At 41.7% G+C, this 23444-nt stretch overlaps 1 protein-coding gene across 1 annotated transcript in view; it reads right to left on the minus strand.

Annotated features, from left to right (window-relative positions):
• Window positions 1-4738: 4738 nt before the first annotated feature.
• CLDN14 (claudin 14) overlaps window positions 4739-23444 on the minus strand; it is a 29154-nt gene continuing 10448 nt past the window's right edge. The window contains exons 3-5 of the mRNA XM_065852769.2: window positions 10584-10675; window positions 9145-9242; window positions 4739-7840 (exon numbers count right to left, since the gene is read on the minus strand). Of these exons, the coding sequence (XP_065708841.1) occupies window positions 7013-7723 (711 nt within the window). The 5' untranslated portion in view covers window positions 7724-7840; window positions 9145-9242; window positions 10584-10675 and the 3' untranslated portion in view covers window positions 4739-7012. The remainder of the gene's footprint in view (window positions 7841-9144; window positions 9243-10583; window positions 10676-23444) is intronic.

The raw sequence follows: 23444 nt of genomic DNA on the forward strand, positions 1-23444 counted from the left end.
CAGCATTTTTCTTCCTCCAGTATTTAGTTTCAGATCTAGGTACAAAGGCCCAAGAGCGTCTGTCTGCAGCCAGGCACTTTGATACTCACAGGTGATTTCTTTGTTTCTGCTCACAACTGCTCTGCTGTGGGAAATGTGAGCTGCACACGTACTTCTTTCACAGCTTAGAGATCTTAGGTGTTTAACGGCTATTTCCCTTTGGGTGGCTTGCTGCCATGCCTCTCTTCCCCCATCTCCTAATTTATTAACATTTGTTAACATTAATGTTAAATATTATGGAAGAAACCGTAACCCCTGATCCCCAGCTAATTAGCAGCTTCCCTTAGAGGTTGCTTCTGCTATGTTATTATCGGCCAAACAACAAATAAACGCATTGTTTTCCCTAGAATGCAGCTTTTAGAAGACATTTGCTTCCATCCAATTTTTACTGATTTTTCTGTGAAACAAGTTCTACTCATGAGCACCCTAGCTACAAAATTCACTTTATTTTCGCAGTACTGAAAACATCAGCAATTCTTTGCACAAGCAATTGAGTTCTAACTCTGTTTTCCAAGGCTTATTAATACTTCTTGACTTTTGCTCTCCTGTGTTTTCCATATAACGAGTGCTCGGCCCTTTAAAATGTGAACAAATAAAACAAATAGGCAGCTCACTTCAAAGTGGAAGTGTGGGATTACTCTGTCAGCTTGCCCTTTTCTCACACTGAGGGCCTGAGAGCAATTAAATGAAGCTGACATGCATTAGCAAGGCAGCCTAATTGAGCCCGAATTGCTAGGGAAATGGCGATGGCCCAAACCAGTATAGATTCGAGAGCATCCCCATTAGGGACTATTGATCAATATCAGTGATTATGACATTTTAAAAATAAAATTGATTGTCCTTGACTTGAGTGGAAGGGGGGACTCGCTCATACATGCCACTGGTTACAACTACTCTCCTCAATATGAAACACTTTGTGAAATGGCCATTGGAAGTCTTTCCTTGATGTCTCTCTTACAGGGGCAAAACTCCCATGACTTTGATTCTCTTTGCTCTGGAGGCCTTTTAGTTAAAAGCTCTATAATAGACTTGGAAGTATTGACAATAATAATGAGCTTATGGGTGAAATTCTGACCTCAGTAAAGTCAATCAAGACAGAATTTCACCATTTTGTATATCCACACGTATATATGAGGTATATACATATGCTCTTAACAGATCAAATCTGTGCATTGATTCACTCTTTTTACTCAGTCTACTTCCTAACAGTTTGCTTACCAATGATCTTTTAGGTGTGACCTAATTAAATGAATGTATTTTCCTCATGCTTAAAGCAGAAAATAAAATTAACAACCTTTTACCCCAGGAAGCCTTCTTCAAAAGAAAAAAGAGGGAGGTCAGTATATCTTGTCTTTCTTCTCTCTGGAGCATTTTAAGCCCACTCAGATGTCTGAGTTTATGGAAAACTGTCTTACAAACTAGCAGATTTCTCAGCAAAGGGCAACACCTCATCTAGATCTACTGTGAAGAAAGGGTGGTAACATGACTTCAGTTGATCTCCTCTGATTTATGTTTGGTCAAGATCAAGCCTCACTAGGTTCAGACATGTCTTCTGATGTCGTGGGCAGAAGAACAGGAAAGGATACATATTAAACTGAGAATCAACATGATCCAGTGTCCATTTAGTGGTAAGAACTGGAAATATGGATAATTGGAACACATGGACTAAGCTGTATGAATTATTTCTTAAGAAAATAAGTGAAAAAGAACATATCTCTTATGCTGCACAGCAAAGTATAGAAGGAAGAGATAATATATCTCAGTAGAACATCTAGGGAGAAAGAAAGAGGATAAGCTTTCAGCTCTTTTTATAAGCTGCTCCTGCACCACATGAAACACCTTACCCTTGCCTATCCTTCTTATATACACAAACCATCTTGTGGGACGTACAGCAAAGTAAACAGTAAATTAGCAGTAGATACTTACAGGCGGACACAGAATTTCCATTTATCTTAAAACACTGATGTGAAAAACCTTAATTGCCAGACAATTATAAGAATGGTCTGATAACTTTTCTCTTAGATCAACAGAACTTCTAATCACTGAATTTAATTATTTTTCTCATCTTATTAGTTAACTCAGACACATTTCTTGAAGAAACGAGTTAAGTTTTGCTATCAGATACCTCACTCCAGTACTTGTGCTAGGCATTGTGGAAAGAACAGAGCAAAAATACCAACCCGTTCATGACCCAAAGAGCTTCTGCTTGCCAGTGGCTCTGTCTGGTTTTGTGACAGTGAACATCACGGTGCATCTCAAGTGCTGGTTTTTGGAGCAGCTGTGCCCAGCTGCTCACTGACCAACTCCATGCTGCCAAAAGGGGAAATCCTTGCTCACTTACTCCAATCCTTCTCTTTTCCCACTGCTCCTGTCCTCCTAGGCATCCCTCATCCGTAGGGTCTCCTCTTACCTTTCAGCTACCTAGGTTAGCTAACTTCAGTGTCAGAAAATGATCCCACTTTTTGATGTAGTTGTTTTCTGCCTTTTCAAGGAGTTAAACTGATCCACAGAGAGGACCAAAGTGCAAAGCGGTGGCTGGGAGCTGGGGTAGCAAGGGCAGGGGCGACAGGCTCTCACCACTTCAGTGGCAGTAAAGTGCTACATTGATTCATAGATCATGGTGGCAGCTCAGCATAAGCCACAGCTGAACGGAATCTGTGGTTCAGGTCTGCAGGGACATGAGCACTCTTGCTGTATTCTACATGTAATCTGCTAAACTTAGATCCAGGCTATGACTTCCAGTCTGAGCAGCATTAAAACTCACTGACAGATTATGTATTCCTCCAGCACCCCAGTGTTTTGACTTCTGCTGAGCAGGATGACAGGCTTGAACGCAATAGTGTCTTTGGGGCCTAAAACCAATGAATTACTGTACCTCAAGCCAAATGGTAGATCACTTTTTCTACCCACCTGCCTTGCACCTGAGGAAGGCCTAGGTATAACTCCGTGCCCACCTCCAGCCTAGCCTTCATGTCATTAGACCATTCTCTTCTTATCGCCTGTTGGTCAAGTTCCTTTCCTGCAGATGAAGTTGGTGGGATACTCTTTTGCAAGACAGCTCACGATTTTAAACCCACAGGCTCAGTAATAACAGAATGGCACATTTTCTTCCTTTGATCTATTAGCCACTTTCTAGCAGCAGTAACAGAAGTGACTAAAATGTTTTCTTCTCTTCATTTCTTTTGATCTGTATTTGGCGTTTTTTTTTTTGTGATGCCCTGAGACAGAATTACACATCTAGCGTATTCTGTGAGATAATATCAAGACTTTCCATATGTTACATAGCAAAATCCAAGGTGACTGGAAAATGGATAATCCATCAGCCCTGAGAGAGGATGCCCAGGTGGGGAACACCCTTGCTGACCTTGTCCCATCCTCACATGATGGTCCTGGTTAGATGCCTCTTTGAAAGAGCTCCTTGCAGCCTCAGAAGCTGCCAGCCTCTCTGAGCCCAGCCACCATCCCTGCCTCAGCTGCCTCTACCTCTACCTGATCCTGCAGCAGAGTCCCACTCTCTCCTCATGTTGCAGAGCAACAATATCCTCTTACTGTCAAACCCCATCCTCCACCTATGCCTCCCTTCCAAGTCCCCCACCCCTGCTCCTCCAGGACCGTTGCACTGAAGTCGATTAAAATGTGGTGTAACCACAATCACGTGCATGAACAATGCCTGCACTGCTAAAAAGGAATTTCTGCCCACCCTGCACCCCCACCTTCCCTCCCTGCAGTGCCTCCATTGAGAGGGAAGGCTGGCACTTCAGCTTGAGTGAGCTGGAGGCAAAAAGCAAGCTGTATTTATCTAAAAAAATAAATAATAATAAAAATCTGCCTCCATGGGACTCTGCAATACACCAGCAGATGCATGCAGGCTGAATCAAGCATGTAGTAGCCCTCATCTGTTCTGCCCTGTCCCCTGTTGCTGAGTTCTAAGCTGCTCAAGGAACACACTCCCATAAACAGCACCTTGGTGGTCCAGCAAACTCAATCACCTTTCCTTGACACTCTGTCACTTATTGATGCCATTGATGACCAAAGCATTACTCAGCAAACGAAAGGCAGTTGGGATTCCTTCCTTGGCCAAAGTCTCAGAGTGGTGCCTCATTGAAGGGCCTGTGCAGGATCACCAAGACAGGCTCCACATACATGGAGAGCCAGGTCTGGCCATCCATCTGCATGGCAGCAGGGGAGGAGCTCAGGTTATCAATATGTACATTGGTCTGGGGTAGTTGTAGCCAGACCTCTAAAGCTGCTAGAATGGATATGTTTTTTGTTTCAAATGGAGGGAAGGAAGGAAGGAAGGAAGGAAGGAAGGAAGGAAGGAAGGAAGGAAGGAAGGAAGGAAGGAAGGAAGGAAGGAAGGAAGGAAGGAAGGAAGGAAGGAAGGAAGGGAAAGGAGAAAGAGAGAGAGAGAGAAAGAGAGAAAGAGAGAAAGAGAGAACGAGAGAGAGAACGAGAGAACGAGAGAGAGAAGAAAAGAAAGAAAGAAAGAAAGAAAGAAAGAAAGAAAGAAAGAAAGAAAGAAAGAAAGAAAGAAAGAAAGAAAGAAAGAAAGAAAGGAGAGAGAAAAGAAAGAAAGAAAGAAAGGAAGGAAGAAAGGAAGAAAGGAAGAAAGGAGTTTATGTCAGCTTTAGCATGGAATAAGATCCACTGTTTCTCAGCCCCCTGTGAAAGAAACCATTTTCCTCTCTTTATTGACATCAGAGCACTTCCAGGTATTTTTGCCAGGACTTTATAAATCATTCTTACTACTGTCACGTATGCTGCTTGGCTGGGAATTTTTGTGGCAAGAATAGCACTACACATAAGTATTCCCACCACACAAACAGCTTGGCAAGTGAATTAATTTATCAGTATAGTGCAAACATGCTACCTAATGAGACACAAGCCTATTTCCTGCACTTGGACCTGTGTTCCAGTATTCATGGCTGTCCAAAGGCCTTGTTCTAAGTTGATATGGTAATCATTTGGCTAGATCTATTGCAATGTAAATACAGAAAAAGCCCACGTAACTGACCAGTTCATTAGCCTACCTTTTTGTCCTAAAAAAGCATCCCAGAAAATCTGTAATAGGCTATGAACTGTTTGACTCCTTCTTCTCTAATAAGCCATTGTCAAAGCAGTTTATGTGCTTGCATCTCAGAGTCTGTTATTAAGATGTTTGCAGCATCAGTGAAGTTTCCATACAACTGTTTTCCACATATGTAATACCTACAATTAATAAAACATGAGTTTATAATCTGTAGTCACCAATCAATCACCAAAACCTGATCCCAGGTCCTTTCTGCTGTTGTTGATCTCAGCAAATTGCTTAGAAATGTCATTTTGTTTTGTTTGGGGTTTTTTTGTTTGTTTTGGTTTTGTTTTTTAACAGTGATGATCAAAACTGCATTGATGCTGAAAAACACTCTGTCACAATTCAACTCAACATGAAAAAAATGGCTAGGTGATCAGCAGCAGAAAGGAAGGTTCAGAGTGAAAGAAGGGGAAATGTTGAGAGGATCCCAGCTCTGGAGGTGTTACCAGGTGATAATGTAATTGCAAACAGGCTTTTTGCCAGATGAAGTATACCAAGTGTAGTTGCCTCACAGTTCTTGGAAGCTGGTTGTTTTTTTTTTTTAACCCCATTATATGTCAGTGTGTTGGTCCCTGTATTGCTCTGGAGACACCTGCAGCTTACTGGGGTTAGCAGGAATCTAGTGCTTTCATTTTTTGTGGTAGTTTTATACCATAGTATATGTTGCACTGAACTTCACTGTAACATGAAATGGAGAGGGCTGGGTTCTTTGTTCAGTAGTCTGGCTTTTTGATTGTTTGAACATACTGTGGAATTATTGCATTTTGCAAGTATTCTAGAAGTAAATGTAATGATTTTGTACACCTCCTGACAGGCAATGGTTACGGTCCATGATTGCAGTCTCTGCTGGCATGGACACTGCCTTGTGCACTGAAGCCTGGCTGAATGGAAGTTCCCCAAGTGCTGCCGGAGTAGATGGAATATTCTCACTAACCCTAATGCACCTTTAGTCAAGACCCCAGGCAAAAAACACTGGAACTGAACCTGAGTACGTTTACTTACATGACATTGGGCAATAGGATTTTAGAAATAATTTTTCTGATATATATAATGTATAGATTGTACAGAATGTTAAATCTGCTAAAGAGCTAAATGCCCGTTCTGTGACAAATTCTCATACTGAATTTTTTCTTTTCATTTTTGAAATAAAATTTTAACATCAAATGTCTAGTTTTATTCTATTATTGATGTGTCTAAAAACTGAATTCTGATCTACTGGGATGATTTGTTTCCATCACGATGCATTGTCTTTTTTTCAAAACTGTGCTAAAATTTTATTTTGATAGGGTCAAAACATTGTCGTATAATTTAAAATATTTGCTGTAACATACTGTCAAGTACATCTGTCATAATGTTATTGAAATTCATATTTCAAGGGACTATATAAAAAAAGTTAAGTCAAAACAAAACTAATACCTTGTCATAACGAAACATTCATGCATTATGGAAATGAGAAACTTAGCAGGAAATCACTGCCGAAAGTCACTGTGTCTCATCACAAAGCTCTCTGTTTTAGGCAAAACGGCGTCCTTTGTCGGAACACTGTTCAAACAAGTTGTGGCCAGTTCTGCTTTAGTGCTCGTCGCAGGGCAGAAACTACCAACCAAAACATTACTTTTAGCAAAACTGCCCTTGAACTGCCTGCCTGCAAAACTCTAACGAAAAGTAGGCAGGTATGTGCTGTCTCTGGAATATCACATTGTGGTTATTTTCCAGGTTTTGCAGCAAGCAGCTTTGTGTTCACATTCTTTCTTTTTCCAGAACGAAAGGAAAGGAAGAAACGAACAATGGTAAACTTTGTATCATAACCCTTCTAAATTAAAAGTCATCTTAGCTTTGTTTTATGCCACGCACAGAAATTATAAAGCAGCTGTGTCCCGCAGGCAAATGTTAGGGAACTCACACGTAGTCATTTAATCTGTAGCCACTATGGGAAGCAGATGTCAGGGAAGAGGCATGGTTTCCCTTGTAGACAGTTGGTGGTCTGTAGGAGGGAGCAGTCCTTCTTACGCCACTGGGCTGCTCCTGGTAAGGTGTCTCATTCCCACGACACTGGCTTGATGTGCACAGCAGAGCCCCACCGAGGATTGTCAAAGATGCGGAGATGAAGCCAAGGTAAAGAGCTTGACCGATCTCGTACTTCATCCCACTAGGAAGCATGGGGTTGTAGAAATCCATAACGACATCGTTAGTGGTCCAAGAAACAGGTACCAGGCAAACGAGACCAGCCAGGATGAAAACGATCCCCCCAGAGACGGCGATGGAGGCTTTGGCAGAAGTCCCCTTGGCACACTGCGTGCACTTCATACCGATGACAGCAATCACGCATGCCAGCACGGAAAGGACGCAGGAAATTACCATCATGGCACGGGCGGCTTGAAGGTCACGGGGCAGCGCCAGTTGGGAGCGGTGGACTTGGCACTGGTAGATGCCGGTGCTGTGCCAGACGCACTCCATCCAAAGCCCTTTCATATAGGCCACAGCTGTTATAATATTGGTGCCTACGTGTGCCGTGCGCCACCAGTGTGGCAGAATAGTAGCAATTAATGTCCCAATTAGACCAAGCAGGCTTAGAGAGAAGCCAAGTAACTGAACAGCCGAGTTTGCCATGTTAATGTTTGTCCTGCCTAGTTCTCTTAATAAAGCACCTCCGCTGGAATTCCTTCAGAAAACACAAGCTTTTCTTGGAAGATATGCAGCTGTTTTACTTTGACACCTTCTGCTCTCCTAATAAAAGGTAATTGAGGAAAAAAGGAGTTAATTATTACCCAAAAGCATTACCTCTCCAGCCAGTAAGGTGCATTCCAAGTGCAGTTAGTGCAATAATTAGCATAGTTATCGCTGTTAATCATACTTTTGTGGAAGTAATGGGAAAATAAGCTTCCCTCTTCACTTATATAAACAGTCTTCTGTTGCCCACTGGGAAGAAAACTCAAGACAATTTATGAAATGGAAAAAATATTTTAAATGCAAATATTCCTCTTCCCAGCAGACTCTTCAAAAAAATAAACATGATTTCCTTTCTAAAGCAGAGAATTAGCTAGTGTTAACACGTGGAATGAATGAGATTTATAAAGTAGGGAACTGCAGGTTGCTTTACATGATGAAAACATTCCCAGAAGGTCATAGCAGGACTAGGAAAACAATGAGGGTGTATTTCCTTGAAGTAGGGAGCAAAGAGAGTGATTTAAAACCTGTGGAAGAGGATAACAAGTATTGGATTAAAGTTGCTTTCCTGACTTGCCAATATTTCTTGAGGTTGTGTTTTAATAAAGCAACTCAAAGGGGAATAATTTTCATTAGCCTCTGTGGAGTTTCAGCTTATGATTTTAGGTTGTGGGCAAAATGACAGCATGTGAAACCAGATGTACATCATGGAGCTTCTGAGGAGCAACACCTTCACAGTTTGGTCATGTATAAATTAAAGCTGAAAAACAAGGAATAGTAACTCTTCCTTCTGTATAAATAGCAGATTAAGTGGACTTTTCCAATGGCTGCCTAGCAAGGTCTGTTATGCATCATACATTATGTGTGTGGGCAGAAACCTGATATTTTAATATATAAAATAACTGTTGCATCAAAATCCAACTTGGAATTCAGAAACAGAAACAAATTTAGGCTCCAATTCTGCAAAGATCCATGCATGTGGTGAACTTATGTTCGTAGAAGAAAGCATAAGTGTTTGCAGGACTGGGCCTTAGCAAGCAACGGGAGGAAAACCATCTGGCCAAACTAACGAAGACCATTAGAACGACGAAATAACATAGAGGGAGAAAAACGAAAGCTGGTTCATATTCTCCTTATCTCACTAATGAGGCAGGAGAGTTTGAGGTGTGCACCAGTGCCAATGTTTGTCTCCAGACCACATTGCAGCATGCACCGATCTCTGCATAACAAGATGGGGCATCTCTTCCTGAAACAACACAGGATCTGCCTTGGATGATGTGCCAAAAGAAAGGAAAACATTGGAAAGCACAGGGATTATATGGACTAGGCAAGACAGCAACGCAGGCTGAGAGTCTTGTACTTACACGTTTCTCTTCTTTTGTTTGGAGCCTTTCTGCTGTGCACAGACATAGGATGGAGTGGAATGCAATGTTGAACAGGATCTGCAAAGAAGTACCCAGCCCTCAAACAGAAAAAACAAAGACCAGCTTTGCTTTACTGTGGCTAGTTTTAGGAAGGCATTTTTCTACTGTTAGGGCTTTCTGGCCTTTCAGATACTCTTTACATAATGGTTAGAAGAGACTAACTGGGTTTATGTTGTTGTTGAAGTAATTTGCCTAATTTGCAAATACGGAGACAAACACAGAGGGTTTTACACCAGAAATCATTGTATGTGGTAGGTGCCATGAGGTCTCTCTGTATTCTGCCAGGGAAGGTCAAACTGCAGATTTTTCTCTTTGTACCAGCTATCACAGAGTATTGTGATATGACAGGACAAAAATTAAGGCCAAGCACAGCATAGAGGAGTACAGCAAAAGTAAGCAAGTAGTTATTTCCAGCAGTAGTGGAGATATTTTATTTCTGTTCTCACCGCATGCTTGGGTAAGAATTCTGGAAGTCCTTAACATGTTTGCCTTACAGATTATTTGTGTTTGGCTCATATATTAAGTATAAGGAAAATTAAGCGGTATTTTCCCTTTTCATAATACTGTTTGTTTCCTGCGAAGCATATCATTGCACCTAAGCATGGCACATAGCGTAGAGAAGTTATCCTGGCAATACCACTCCAGGACCAGGCAGACCCAGACATGGCTTTGGGGCACAGCAGGAGGGCAAGGAACCCAGGCTGCACAGGAAATGTGTGACTGAACTGGAAATGAAGCTCGGATCTCCTGTCCCAGTCCCAGTCCCTAACCCAAGCACCACCTTTTACATCCCTGGTCACTGCCTGGTCTGATAGGCCCCCTCTCCCTCAGTATTTTTCCCTGTGCACATCTGCAGATAAGTGCAGCTCAAGATAATACTCTATCCAATTACTCAACCCCCACATTATATCTGCGTATTGCACACCATTCAGAAGAGTGCTCTAGGTTACTCTTGCATGTTTGCAAATAGGCTTTCAAGGTCAAGCATCAGGCTTTGCAGCTAATCCCAGGGAGAACAGGATATAAAAGGTAAATGTGATTTACACCACCAGTCATGGGAAATGGACTCCCAATTTAATTGGAGGTCAGAATACTCTGAGGCTTGGCAGCAGCTATTTTTAGATGTCATTAAGGTGTTATTTTTAAACATTAGCCATTAAGAGCCTTCTAATTTAAGAAACCAGTGTTAATTAGCCCCACTTGCTTGGCGTCATGTTTTCCATGTGCCTTTCTCAGCAGATGCCAGCTGCCCCTGGTGCTCAGTAACACTTTAACTGCTGTGGACCAGCTTTCCTCTCACTGCTTGCAAGTGGCAAAACCAGCAGTAACTTAACACGTTTATCTCCAAGAACATCAATGGCCTTGTTAAAATGTCTCACCTTACAGCTTTGTTGCTAATGGGTTAGGCAGGAACATGACCACTGCAGCAGGATCAGGTGAGCAGCTGGTTGGATGTTTCTCGTAGGCTGACCTAGTTAAACACAAGAACAAAACCGAGCCATATTTTCTGCATGCATTGTGTTTGTTAATATTTTTTAGAAAGTGAACAAACCAGGGCCAGCCTTTGTGGGGCAGTGAAGATGACAGCTGTCTGGGGTAAAAAACTGTGACAGCTGATAAAATGGCTGCTTACTTCTAAGGGGAGGCAGTAGTGTTACTGCCCAGTGCACAGCTGCCAGAGGGATGACTTTCTCAAATATGCTCCTGAAATGGTTTGACTCTGTCTTTGGCTTGCTCATCCAGACACCCACATCTCCACTGCTGTGGGGTACCCAAGATGTGAACTGGTTCTTTCAGGGGAATCCGCTTTTAGCTACAGTGGTATCTGTTTGCACCCCATCCAGCAGCAACATCAGCAGCCTCCTGAACTCTTGCCAAAGCCCATTGTCTCAGATAAATAATTTTTTCTTCATCTTCTTGGTGCAGTTTGGCTTGTACTTTGAGCCAGCTTAACTGAACTGCTGCAGCAGATCTGGCTTGATGAGCACCATTTCTGCAATACATACACTGGTGGAGCCTAATGTCAAGGTCCCATAACTAGATGAAGAGACAGTGTGCATGTTTAGCCTTCACAACCTTCAAAACCCATCCAAGCACGGAGTGATTGTAAAATGATGTGAAAATTTGTGAAGATAAACTGTGAAACTTTTTAATTTCCTTGCTCTGCCAGCTTATGACAGCTTTATTTTCATGAGAACAAGGACTGGAAAGGCAACTTTTCCATACAAACTTTAGTTTTGACTAATGCCTATGTTGTACAGGAACAGCCATAGCTGGGATAAATCCTCGATTGTGCTTTCCCCTGGTCTGTATCACAGCTGTGTTCGCCTTGGGAGACATGGCTCCAAAGTAAGCTCCAAATAAACATCAGAAACCTATGTCACTAATCTGGGTATTTACCCTGGATTAAATGACAGATGCAGGTTTTACTGCTGTCTCTTTCATTGTTTCTCATTTTACTATTTCCTTACCCATATCAGTCTTATCCTTTTGTTTCTGCTCTTTCCAAGTGCTTTCTCCAGACTTGTGAATTGCTTCTTCTCATGCAGACTACGTCTGCAGTGTCTCCCTTCCTCTGGACTGCACACAGTTCTGCCAATTAATTTTAATTATGTAATTTCAGTATTTCTCTGTGCATCCTTACCAACCTATGTTTTCACTTCAGTCCCTCAAATCCTGCATCGGTTATCTCAAAGATGCAGAAATGTAGCCATATCAGTCTCTGCACTGGGCATTCAAAGTGGCACGATATGGTGATGTCCTCTGCAGATATCCTTACCAGCTGCAGACCAGTGGAGGGTCAGGCCTGAAGAACTCCCCATTGTGGACCTCAGGTGAGCCAGGCCCTTATGTATACACTCATTTTACATGCTTGCTTAATCTCGCACAGCCAGAATGACTAAGGCCGGGTCCGTGTTGGATCAGAGCTTTAAGGCACACCCATGTAGTACGTTTGCCAGACAGGTGAGTGAGGTTACCTGCTCTGACAGTGTGAGCTCGGATGTTTTGCCTCCCCTGCTGCTTGCTTTCATTGCTAACCCCTGTAGAAATGTTTTTTAGAGAAAAAAGCTGACTGACACTTTGCACTCTGTAAGAAGAGATACTTCCATGTATGTGGGTGAGGGTGGGTAGATCTGAGAGGAAATAAGGCCCACTGAGCTCACAGCAAAATTATTCTCTTTCTTCCACCCCTCTTTATTTTTTTTAAAGAAGAGATTAGGAAATCAATAAAAGCTTGAAAGGCACAATGTAACCAATCCTAATCCTACACCTACTCCCACTCGCCTCTCTGTGAAAGAAGTCCTCACAGCAAACACTGGCATTGATCACTGCAGCACAGCTGCTGCTCTACCAGATGTGCAGGAGAAACCTTAACCCCCCTCAGATCCACAAAGCCTCTAGGACTTTTCCAGTGTGGTGCTGTTGGGTTGTCACTGGTCTTGTACCACCTCATTGTTTCCCTCTACGTGGATGAGATCCTTCTCATGAGTGCCAGGGTGATCTGCCTGCACAGTTTTTCGAGTGTCTGCCTTGACTATGGGTGCTGCCACCTGTCAGCAGTACTGCCATTCATTTCATAGCTTGCTCCTGCCTGAGACCAACCACACATCATCTCCGCACCAGTTGCTGATGGCTTTACAGTTATCTCACTTTGAAATACTCGAGTGGACCCCAAATTCTTTTCTATCACAGAAGTATGTAACTTTTGGGGGTGCATTATTGTTTTTTTTTTCTAGAGGTGTAAACCAAAAATTCGCTTTCACCCTGAAATGATGTGAAAGTCAATAGACCTGCTTTTTGGGGTTGATAGGGGCAGCTCGGGGGAGTGGGTCTCCTCGACAAGGTCCTTCAGGCGGTGCGTGATCTCAGGCCCAGGGGATGAGGACTGCAACACAAAGCAGTTTGCATGGCATGACAACAGGGCTAAGGGACACTAACCAGAAAATTTATATATACATCTGTGTATGTGTATATTTCCAAACTTGTACATGTGTATATTTCTGAAACTGTTCATCTGGACTAGACCTTTCAAGGGACTACTGTGATTTCAAGCAGCTTGGGTTTTGGATGCTTAACTTGAGAAACCTTCGAATGCTCACGTCTGTGGTAGTCAGATTTAAGCTCTAAGAATAGGGAACCTTGAAATCATTTGTCACATCTATAACTGGATCTCAATGTCCACCTATAAAATCTGTGACACAGAAAAAAGAACGGAAGAACAAAATCATCTGAGAGCTAAACTGTGAATATATTAAAATGACTGATGTGTTCAGACAGCGGGGTATATGCACATAACTATTTGGCTGGCATGGTAACAAAAGCTCTTGTGCTTGGACTACTTGCAGCTCACATGATCTCATTTTTTAATGAATGTACATAAGGTTACTAGTTTTGAATGATAATAAACATCCACGATGTAGAAGGGGCTCCTCTATATGGTATAACATACAGGAGGATATGATGAATGGTGCATTTATAAAGCGTACTCTATATGCAATGTGGCTACTTACTTCTGCCCTTAATTTACAGTATTAATGTCTTAAAAGAGCATTGTAGAAAATAGACACCATAAACCTTCATTTCTTTTCAGAAAATCAATCCTTTCACTGAAATTGCTTTACTGAATCCAGGAAGTGTTTGTTTGCCTGTGGAACACTGCTAGATGAGTCAGCTTAACAGACTGGAAATAAAAAGTTCTTTTCTTGCCTGTTGACTGTGGCTTTGCAAGAAACTCTGCTGGAATTATCAGTACCTATCTGGGTAATGTTAAGTTGGATCCATCTACAAACACACAGACATTATGAAGTACTGTATATGTACATGATAAAGCAGCCTTTTTTTCTTTAGATCCCACCCCTCTTTCAGTCTGGAGTAGTGGGTTATTTTTGGGGAAATGAGATGTACAAGGCTGCTGTGAGGGGTGTTTTATCCATGTTATTCCCAAAGTTCCTGGGGAGTGTCAGGCAAATCACAGGTGCAAGATTTCATTTTCAGGGGGTACCAAACATGACAAGCATAACAATTAAGAAATTCAGTGGGAGACGAGATAAGGTAATGTGCTATGAAATACTCAACACTATGAAAATCAAGTACATGGTGCCACTTCCCAAATACTAAACATTGGATGACATTTCTGATAATTTTGGGTTTTCTTCTCCACATGCAAAATGAAAATCATTTCAACTGAGGGTAAATTCATCAGCATTTGAAATACTGATGTTTTACAGCGAGATCGCAAAACCATTGCTCTAAACTTAACATAGCATTTTATTGTAAGCTAATATACAGGGAAAGCGCAAGATAAGAGTTTATCTCAGTATTTATGCATGGTACTGGTGTGCAAACAAATATGTGCAAAATAAGGAGACGTGGGAACTGAAACCACTGGTTTGTGTACCAGTGTCTTTGTGGGTGCTTTTACTTTCAGAATAAAAGTAGCCGAATCAACATCAGAAAGTCTCCCTGTAGCCTCATGTTGGAAACAACCATATCCATTTTTGGAACACGATCTGCTGGAACCAAGCGAAGTCGTGCATAGGCTGGCCTTTTATCAGGCCCTCAGATTAAAAACAGGGAGGCAGAAACATCTGCAGAAAAGGTTGCAGCCAGAATGACGCAGAACTTACGGGGGGCTCTGTGCCCTGGAGGATTCCTGTCTGCAAGTGTGAGCTGGTAAATTAACTCCTGCCCAGTCAGATTACAAAAGCCTAACAGCTAAATCAGAGTATTTATTACCCAGGAATACCACAAGATGATGGAACTACTTCAGCTCGAAGGCCAGAAGCCCTTGGACCAGACTCTCAGGTAGCATAAATCCACTCACCATCACTCAGTGAAGGGAATGGAGCTACACCAATTTACACTGACACAGTATTTGGCTTCTGGTAGCTTGGGAGGCAGAGGTTTTCAGCTCCGTCACCCCGTTTGCATGCATGCAGCTTGCTGGCTACCTATTGTATCCGAGTTATTGTAATTTATGACCAGTGACCATTGTGCTTGCACAGCCTGCCAGTTGCACAAGCGTTTCCCTTTAGATTATTCTCAGGTGATTTTGCTCAGTCAACTTTTAAATGACTCAAGCCTTGGAGTTTCTAACATTTCCTGCTCTACAGTCTGCTACACTTCACAGTTTAGAAATTACACCCAGAGAGCCAAACCAAATCTTTGTACTCTTTCTCCCAGCCATTATTTCCTTGAATCAGTCTGAACAAATTACCTCGCTAATGTGTATGCCTTACAAATACCTATTGACAGTTATCATACCTTTTTTACTATCCATCTTACCTGGGCTTGCTCCCTCTTCCCCTTCTACTCCTCACTCTCATGCTATTTACATTACTTAATAGTGCTTAAAAGAGCTCTCAGCCTAATTTAATTTAATCTTTTTTGCAAGGCTTTGTGATTTACTGTGCTTAATGCTGTCTTTGCCCCTTCAGGCATTATATAAACTGATCTCAGAAAGGGATGGTGCTACTCAGACTGGCACCGACCTGCTTGTTGCAAAACCTTTGTATGTATTGCTCCTGGTCAGTGTTATTCTATGATGCAGGTGGTTTTAGAAACTCCTTCTGAATATTTGTACCTTTAAAGATTGAAATCTAATTTACTGGGTTGCCAGCAGCATAACCTGCTAGGGGTCTGCATCTTCAGTTATCCTCTCATTCCAGAGATTGTTGATGGCTTTCCAGAGGCGATGGTTGGCACCGCAGCCAGCCCTCCCCTCCTGAACCCCAGCTCTGGGCTCAGTCCCGAGGGCATTAGTGGTCCCACACGGAGAGGCTGGTGCTCTCTCGTTGAAAGATCTAAGGGAGAAAATATGCACCATTGCATAAGCTGAAATAAGATCTGGGTTGCCATGCTTCACTCAGCAGCCACAAAGCAGAGGGAGGAGGGGGAAGGGAAAAGCCATCTGCTGGATCCAAATTAAGCTGCCCGGAGTCAGTGGGACATCCCCCCATGATTTCCTCATGCACGGACTCAGGGCATTCTTCACCTCTCCCTTCTGCTCCCTCTTTGGCCTGGTAAGCTTTCATCCCAATCGCCCACAGTCACGTGGGCATTCACAGTCCACTCACACATTTTATTGTATCTGTTTGCCTTTTTTGATTCCCAGGTTTCTTCTGGGAAGACTCCCAGACAGAAATATGGGCCATCTCTGAGCAGCACATCCTACATGCCTGTGTATGCTATACAAACTGCACCTACCCTGAGAAGATGGGCAGCACAGGGTGGCACCTGTGCTGCCTAAGGGGTCCAAGGGCACATGGTGCCACTTGCCCAGGCTTGGTAGACCCCAGGGGGTCAGCTAGCAATGCTACTGCAAGCGCATTTCTCGACAGATGTGTGGTAGCCCTGTTCAAACATCTCCATTCTTTCTTACACGACATTTGGGTGCACTGAAGACACAACTGAGAACGGGTTTGAAGTCACTCATGTTGGTGTAAGCAGAGAGCAGCTCCATCAGAGTCAGTCTGATTAAGGGGGTGATACATTGGAATGAAACACAATACAAAGACCTTCTTCTCCCTTGGGTGCTTGCCGTAAGTTTGGACTTGTGACATATTAATGGAGATATCACATAAAGCTTTAGGTCCTCACACTTGCATATCCTTATGGGAGATATATTTTATTCCCAGACTGGCTTAGTTCCATTAACAAGGAAGCTGACACCTCACTAGCAGAGATCTCAAGATTCTCGTGACTTACTGCACAAGACGTAACATAAAAATCAGTGGAAACACTGAATTCAAGGTGCCATCTTTCCTTTGAGCTGAGGGTGTGTGGGAGTCTTCACCACCACACTTTGACCTGTGTTTGCTTTGTGTGTGAATTTCTCACCACACCTTTGACACTTTAATTTGTCTTTCAGGATGATATCAGAATAAACGACACAATTGACCACAAACTCATCCATCTTTCCTGTAGCTTTCAGAGAGTGCTGTAATTATTTAACTTCTTAAAACTTTCACACTCTTAAAACTCTCATAAAGTAGTTTTTTAACTCTTGATATTTTCTTCCCAGCTGTGATGATTTAATCTAGCCTGGGTTTTGAAAGACTCAGCCAGGAAAATCCCAGAACGCTATACAGCTCATTTATAAGGATCAGCGTTTCTGCAATACCAAGCCTGCACTCCACTCTACATCTGTCTTATCTAAACACTACCATCACACTGTATTTAGATTTTCATGGTAAGTTAAACCACGACATGTAGATTTGAGAAAGTCATACACTGGCCTGGAAAGATCATTCTGTATTTTAAACATTTTGCGGAACAGCTCCGTATTATTAATTCAGGTAGAACACATTTATTTTGGGAGGTTTACTTCTCTTGCCAACAAGGGAGAAGCACTGCAGTCTCTTTACCACAGAAGTTCCTACTTCTCAAAAAAAAAAAAAATTAAGTCAGTTCCCTAACTATATAAATCATAGACTTTCATAAACATCAAAAAACTATTCCGGTGTGAGAACTGTGTTATAACACAGGTGAAATTCCCTTTCTTTCCCAGTGATGACTTTCACCCAGAAGTGAGAAAAGAACCTAAATAACTCAGCAACACAACAGTGACATTTTATATCTCAAAAACAAGCCCTCTGAATACCAAGGCCAGGAAATGCTTATTATTAAGATGCCTCTTACAGACATGAAATACCCAATATAGTTTATATTGCTTATTAATTGTCAACAAAAGTACTTTAAAGTTCATATTTAACACAGAAATTGCAAGTATAAACTTCTCCCACTACATATATTTGCTGTTGCTGAGTTAACATTGAAAGACACGTACTAACTTTTTAAATTTCCTGGCTTTTATGATTGCTCAATTTTGCAACCTTAACATTATTTTGAAACTAGGATTGTATAAAATTTTCCCCAAGAGGCTGAGAGAACTATGTGCTTTTGAAATGTTGCCTTTCTGTAGCTAATTTCCCTAGTGTTGTTGGTTGTGGGTTTTTTTTCCAACTGAAAATCTCGCAGACAGGAGCAAAATTGTAGGACCTCAAAAATAATCAAGTGTATTTCTAGTACCCTGGTGCCTTAACTTTTTCGCATTTGCTGGGTGTTTATTCTACAGTGCAGGTGTACCTCTGCTATGGATCACAACGCTCTCCAGGAAAGCACTTGACATCACTAGAACCATTTACATGCGTAAGGTGAAGCGCTTGCTTAAGTGCTTTCCTGGATTGGGGAATATCTTTAGAGATATTTAAACTTGAAAGGAAATTGAATTGAATTTTCCTATCAATGCATGTGGGATTTAAACAGATGACAAATTACATCTAATGGCTGCTAGTGTGCATATTCCCTGAACATGAGTGCTCTGTCTATACGGAATCATAAAGTAGCATAATAAGTAAGAGAAACTGTGTTCATTTAAAACAAAACACAGGTCATTCTCGGTTTGTAACCGGATTGCTTTGCATCTCAAGTTAAGAACTTGTTTCTGTGCCCACTGCTGGCTGGTTTTCTGGGGGTGAGCAGATGGTGGGAGTTCTTTTATTAGCTGGTCTTTTAAGGTGAAAATTCTCCCCTTGTGAGGGGTCTTAGCAGACCTGTATCATGTTTAAACTCCCTTGAAGAGGATTAAGCAGTGTCTGAAGGCTAATGCCAGCTCTTCACAGCGAGATGGCTTTTTACCCCTCATCAGCTGAAGGTGAAATCTGAAAGCAAAGGAAGGGCAGTGTCCAGTTCGGGTGAACCACAGTAGGCACCTGCTTCTGACATAGCATGTTGTCCTCTTCCCTCTGCAGCAAGAAAAGGCACTCTACGCCTGTCTGTGATGAACCATTTTATTACTAACTTTAAATCACACATGGCTCTACATTTGGAGCAATTTTATTAACCACAGGAAGTCATCTATACAAATGTGACCAAGAGTTGCAGTGGAAAGTGGATACCTTTTTAAACAAAGGCAAATAATTTGTGCTACAAAGAGCGCTAAAACGTCTTTCAAAGGGCTCAGCATCATATAGGAGAAAATTATTCACGCTGCTGGTATCCTGGTTTTTAAAAATATGTACAATGATGGGGGTATTTAATTTGGAAATAATGGGTGACACAGGTTTACTTCCTCTGCATATACATCTCCCTAAACCGTGTGCCAGTGTCTTTTCCTACACTGACGAATGTTTAGGTGCTGAAAGGAATAGGACACATTTTTACTGCCTTCCAAAGAATAGGAAATACCATTTCATAGGTTTGTTTTTCATCCGTTTAGGTGCCGTCCAGCTGACTGCTGCAGATGCCTCTGTAAATATCTGCAAAGAAGGGACCTTTCGGGAATTAGCAGCTGCCGATTACTGTGCCCAGCAGGCAGAGCCAATGGCAACAGATCCAATGTTCAGTATCTCTGTTTTCATTTCTTTTTTGTTCCAGCGTAGCTGCAGATTTCTTTCCCTGGCTCAGAGGTGAGTGGTTCCAGCAGCCAGGCTGCGTGAGCTGTAGCCCACGGTGAGCCCTGCCTTGGGTGGGCTGAAGCTCTGCAAGGGGAGTGTGCAGTGGCCGGGATCATCCCATTCCTGGGAGAAGTAGTGATGTCCCTGCTGTCCCATGCTGTCACCTGTGCTTTGGGACACAGCAGAGAGGATTCTCCACCTGCTCCCAGGGAAGGAAGATAAACCTTCCATGCTCCAGATGCCGTCAGGCTGGCTAGTGAGAAGCCTGGGGCATTGGCAGCTCCTTAAGGCAAGGGCAGTAACGGCACTGGATGGCCCTGGCATGACACATGAGCGTCAGCTCGAGTAAAGGATGCTTTTTTTCTATTTTGCCGAAGTAAAATATTTGAATATTTTCCACTTCCTCCTTTATTTTTAAAGGAAAAACAAATCAACAAAGCAGCAACTCCTCTCTCTTTCTCCAGTCTCTCCTCACCCCACAAAATGAAGATGTTGTTTCCAAGCATTATAACCCAACATGGAACAAGTTTTTTCTATGGTATTGATTATTTTCAGAGTCAGCTGTTACAATGACTCAAGGATTTGACCATTACAGTATCACTGTCTTATTAGTATTGTTATTACTGATCTCTTACTACTATTTCCAAGGTGGCAATGTAGTTTTCAGAGGCAGTCACATCTACCAAGGACTTTATCAGTGCCCATTACAGAGATGGAAAAAGCCACATGTTAGTCTGACTGAGACTAACACAGCAATTAACCCGACGGTGCTTCCTTGATGCAGCGATTTGTAATGATGAAAGCTCCAGACCTGCTGGCTCCAAGGGGCTACTTTTACTGTATCAACTTTTCACATGTAATAAAAAGTATAGCCACATGAGAAACTGAACTTATCTGTGTACCCCCAGGTTTCAGAAAGCAAAAGACTTCTAAACCAAGTGATGTGATTAGGAGAAATAAGGAAATGAAATCACTTAACGGGAATGTGCAATGCATAGAGGGAATCAATAAATAGTTCCCAGGAGTTATCAAGGGCCATTTAATGCCTTTTGGACCTAAACTATCTAATCCCTACCCTTTCTGTTTTATTTTTCCTCTATTCTACCATGTATCACTGGAATATCATGCATTCTGTGAAGATCACAGCAGCTGCTTGGTCTCAGGATGCAAGGTACTGTAAAAGGGTCAAGTTTTCTTAATGTTACATATCAGATTCTCCGTGAGAACTCTCTGACTCTTCACAACTGCTTTAAAGCCTTATTAAGAATATGGATATAAGCCTGATTCCACACACACATATTTATCTTCCTTTTCCTTAGGCTTAATATATGCTATGATACAATCATCCTCCAGGATTGCCCAGTAGCAGTAGTTTGTCTGGATGCTGATAGATAAAGCAGTGTAGTGTGGTGTGCTGTGTTGCTGGTGAATCATTTAAAAAAGCAGTTGTTGCGAAGAGAGGAAAGTAATAAAAGCCTCCAGACCCTCTTACTGACATCTGTGTGACCTTACTGTGGCTAACAGCTGAATCTGTCCCTAAATGTTTTCTGACTTACCTACCTGGGTTTCACTACACAAATGGGACAAATCAACGAAGGTAGAAAACTGTCAGTCCTGAACTCAGCACCCACTGATGTTACCATTCACTTGAATGAGTCCTGTGCCAAGATTTTTAACTCTGAGTGGTGTCAAATTATTATTTCACTACTGTTGACAACAATAACCTTTCAGAGGACATGATCACTAGGGTGAATGCTAGCTGACCTCAGCTGACTGAAAACTCAGAGAGGAACGAGTGAAAGACTTAATTCAGGCTAGTAGAAGATTTTGATACAAGGCAGCATTTCACGACGTCAATCTTCAGCTCTTTTTGTTTGGTGATGTCCACCTGAGCTGCAGAAGGTGTGCCAGCAACCAGTGGTGCATGTTAACTCATGCTTCTGAACCCCTGTCACACAGTCAGGACTCTTTCATTGCAACATCTTGGTTTTTAGCCTTAATAGCACCCTATATTCAACCAGGAGTATGGTCTGACTACTGATATTTGTCATTGCTGGAAAAAGCCAAAATGCTTTTATGTGGGCAAAAGTCTTGTTTCAGTGGAAGTTGAGCCAGGATAAGGAAAGCTGAGGAGGGGCTCCAGGCTTTGCCCCCTTCTCCGGAAGATCAGAAGAGATTATCTGTGGAATGGAAAAGTTTTACCAGATACTGCAAACACCCAATCTAACTTAAATCAGCCTGAATTCTGAAGTCAGGATATCCCTACACCTAGTAATTCTGTGCACCATCAATGTGTCTGGTGAGGGGATCACACCAAATCCTATGTCTGAAGACATATAATTTGAGAGATTTGGGTTATGGTTTAGATCCAGTTAATAGCTTAAGTGTGTATCTCAATATACAGCAGTCTCTTTGTGTGAGTTTTTCTCATTTTTGGCTCAAAAAACGTGTTTCATGTAGGAATGGAAGAAAAATTATATTGAGTGAGATCAGAGATCTATCCACTCCTGTAGTCTGCCCCAACAGTGCCAATATTTGAGGTTTAGGAAAGAAAGTAAAAATAGGAAAAGCATATAGCATTGATTTCCCAGAATATTGACCCTGCAAGCTGACATTCACAGATTCTTGACCATGGAATGTTATCTTAGTATTTCACCTTATGACTTCTTTCATTATTTTGTCCAATTATTTTTTGACCCATGCAAGCATTTAATATCAACTGCCCTGTGGCAGAGGGTAAAGCACTCTTTTTTCTCCTTAATGTTTTGAACCTTCTGTATCCTAGTTTCATTGTATGACCCTTTCTTCCAATATTAGGATAGTCAATCCCTATTTAGCATCTCTGTGTTGGTCATGATCTTACAATATAGAAGCAACTGTGAGGGCAATCCAAACCCACAAGGTTCAGATCTATATGATACCAGGAGATACAAAATGGTTTGGCTTTTCATAGTGCATTTCTGCCTATACAAATTTCCCACCATTTTCTACCTATGCAACCCAAAGTTCTCAACATAATAAAACATAACAAGCAAGAGTACTTGGCAACAGAAGGAAGTTATTTAATGCCTGTTGAGAATCTGACCCCATATGTTTAATAAATGCTTTAATTCAATAAATGTATACACAGCTTTAAGAAAGATGGAAAACTACTTTTTTTCTTTTTTCTTTTTTTTTTTTTTTTTTTTACGTCAAGTGCCAAGATAATAATAACCTGGCAAGTAACTGTTTACTTTAAGTAGTAAAAGGCTAGTGAAGCCAAGACTCAGTGTTACCACTAAAATAACTATTTGTTGGTGACCACCGGCCTTCAGTGAAAATTTCAGGTGTCTCTGGCATTTTTCAATTTTTTTGCTAACTGCCAGGTGACTCAGGGTCCAGCTCTGCTGCTCTTTCTCACACGGAGCTTTATCTAATTGCAAATTAGCCTCAAAAGACTTGAGTCGAAGTAAAAAAATGACTCATGCTGAGGAACAGAAGCAGAATCTGATCCTGTGTTGCCGGTCTCTAAATCATTTTAGAGTCACTGGTACCAAGGCTTTACATAAATCTTTAAAATGCTGGAGGTCTGGGTTTATTACCAATCATTGTATTAAAAAAGATGTATGTTATTTCTATAAATTCTGTTTGTAAAAACTACATATTCTTAGGCTGAATACTCTGACTTCTGAGACAAAAAGTAAATGACAAATTCAAACTTCTGGAATTGTGTAACTTCCGCTGAAAAACAAACCTGAAACCTCACCAGCCACATCTTTGTATATCACCATTCAGTTATTGCTCTTTTAATAGAGTACAAGTTATTTTCCCTTGCACCTAATGGTCCTTATTGACAATCAGTGA

The sequence above is a fragment of the Patagioenas fasciata genome, chromosome 1 (assembly GCF_037038585.1).
Source record: "Patagioenas fasciata isolate bPatFas1 chromosome 1, bPatFas1.hap1, whole genome shotgun sequence".
Lineage (NCBI taxonomy): Eukaryota > Metazoa > Chordata > Aves > Columbiformes > Columbidae > Patagioenas > Patagioenas fasciata.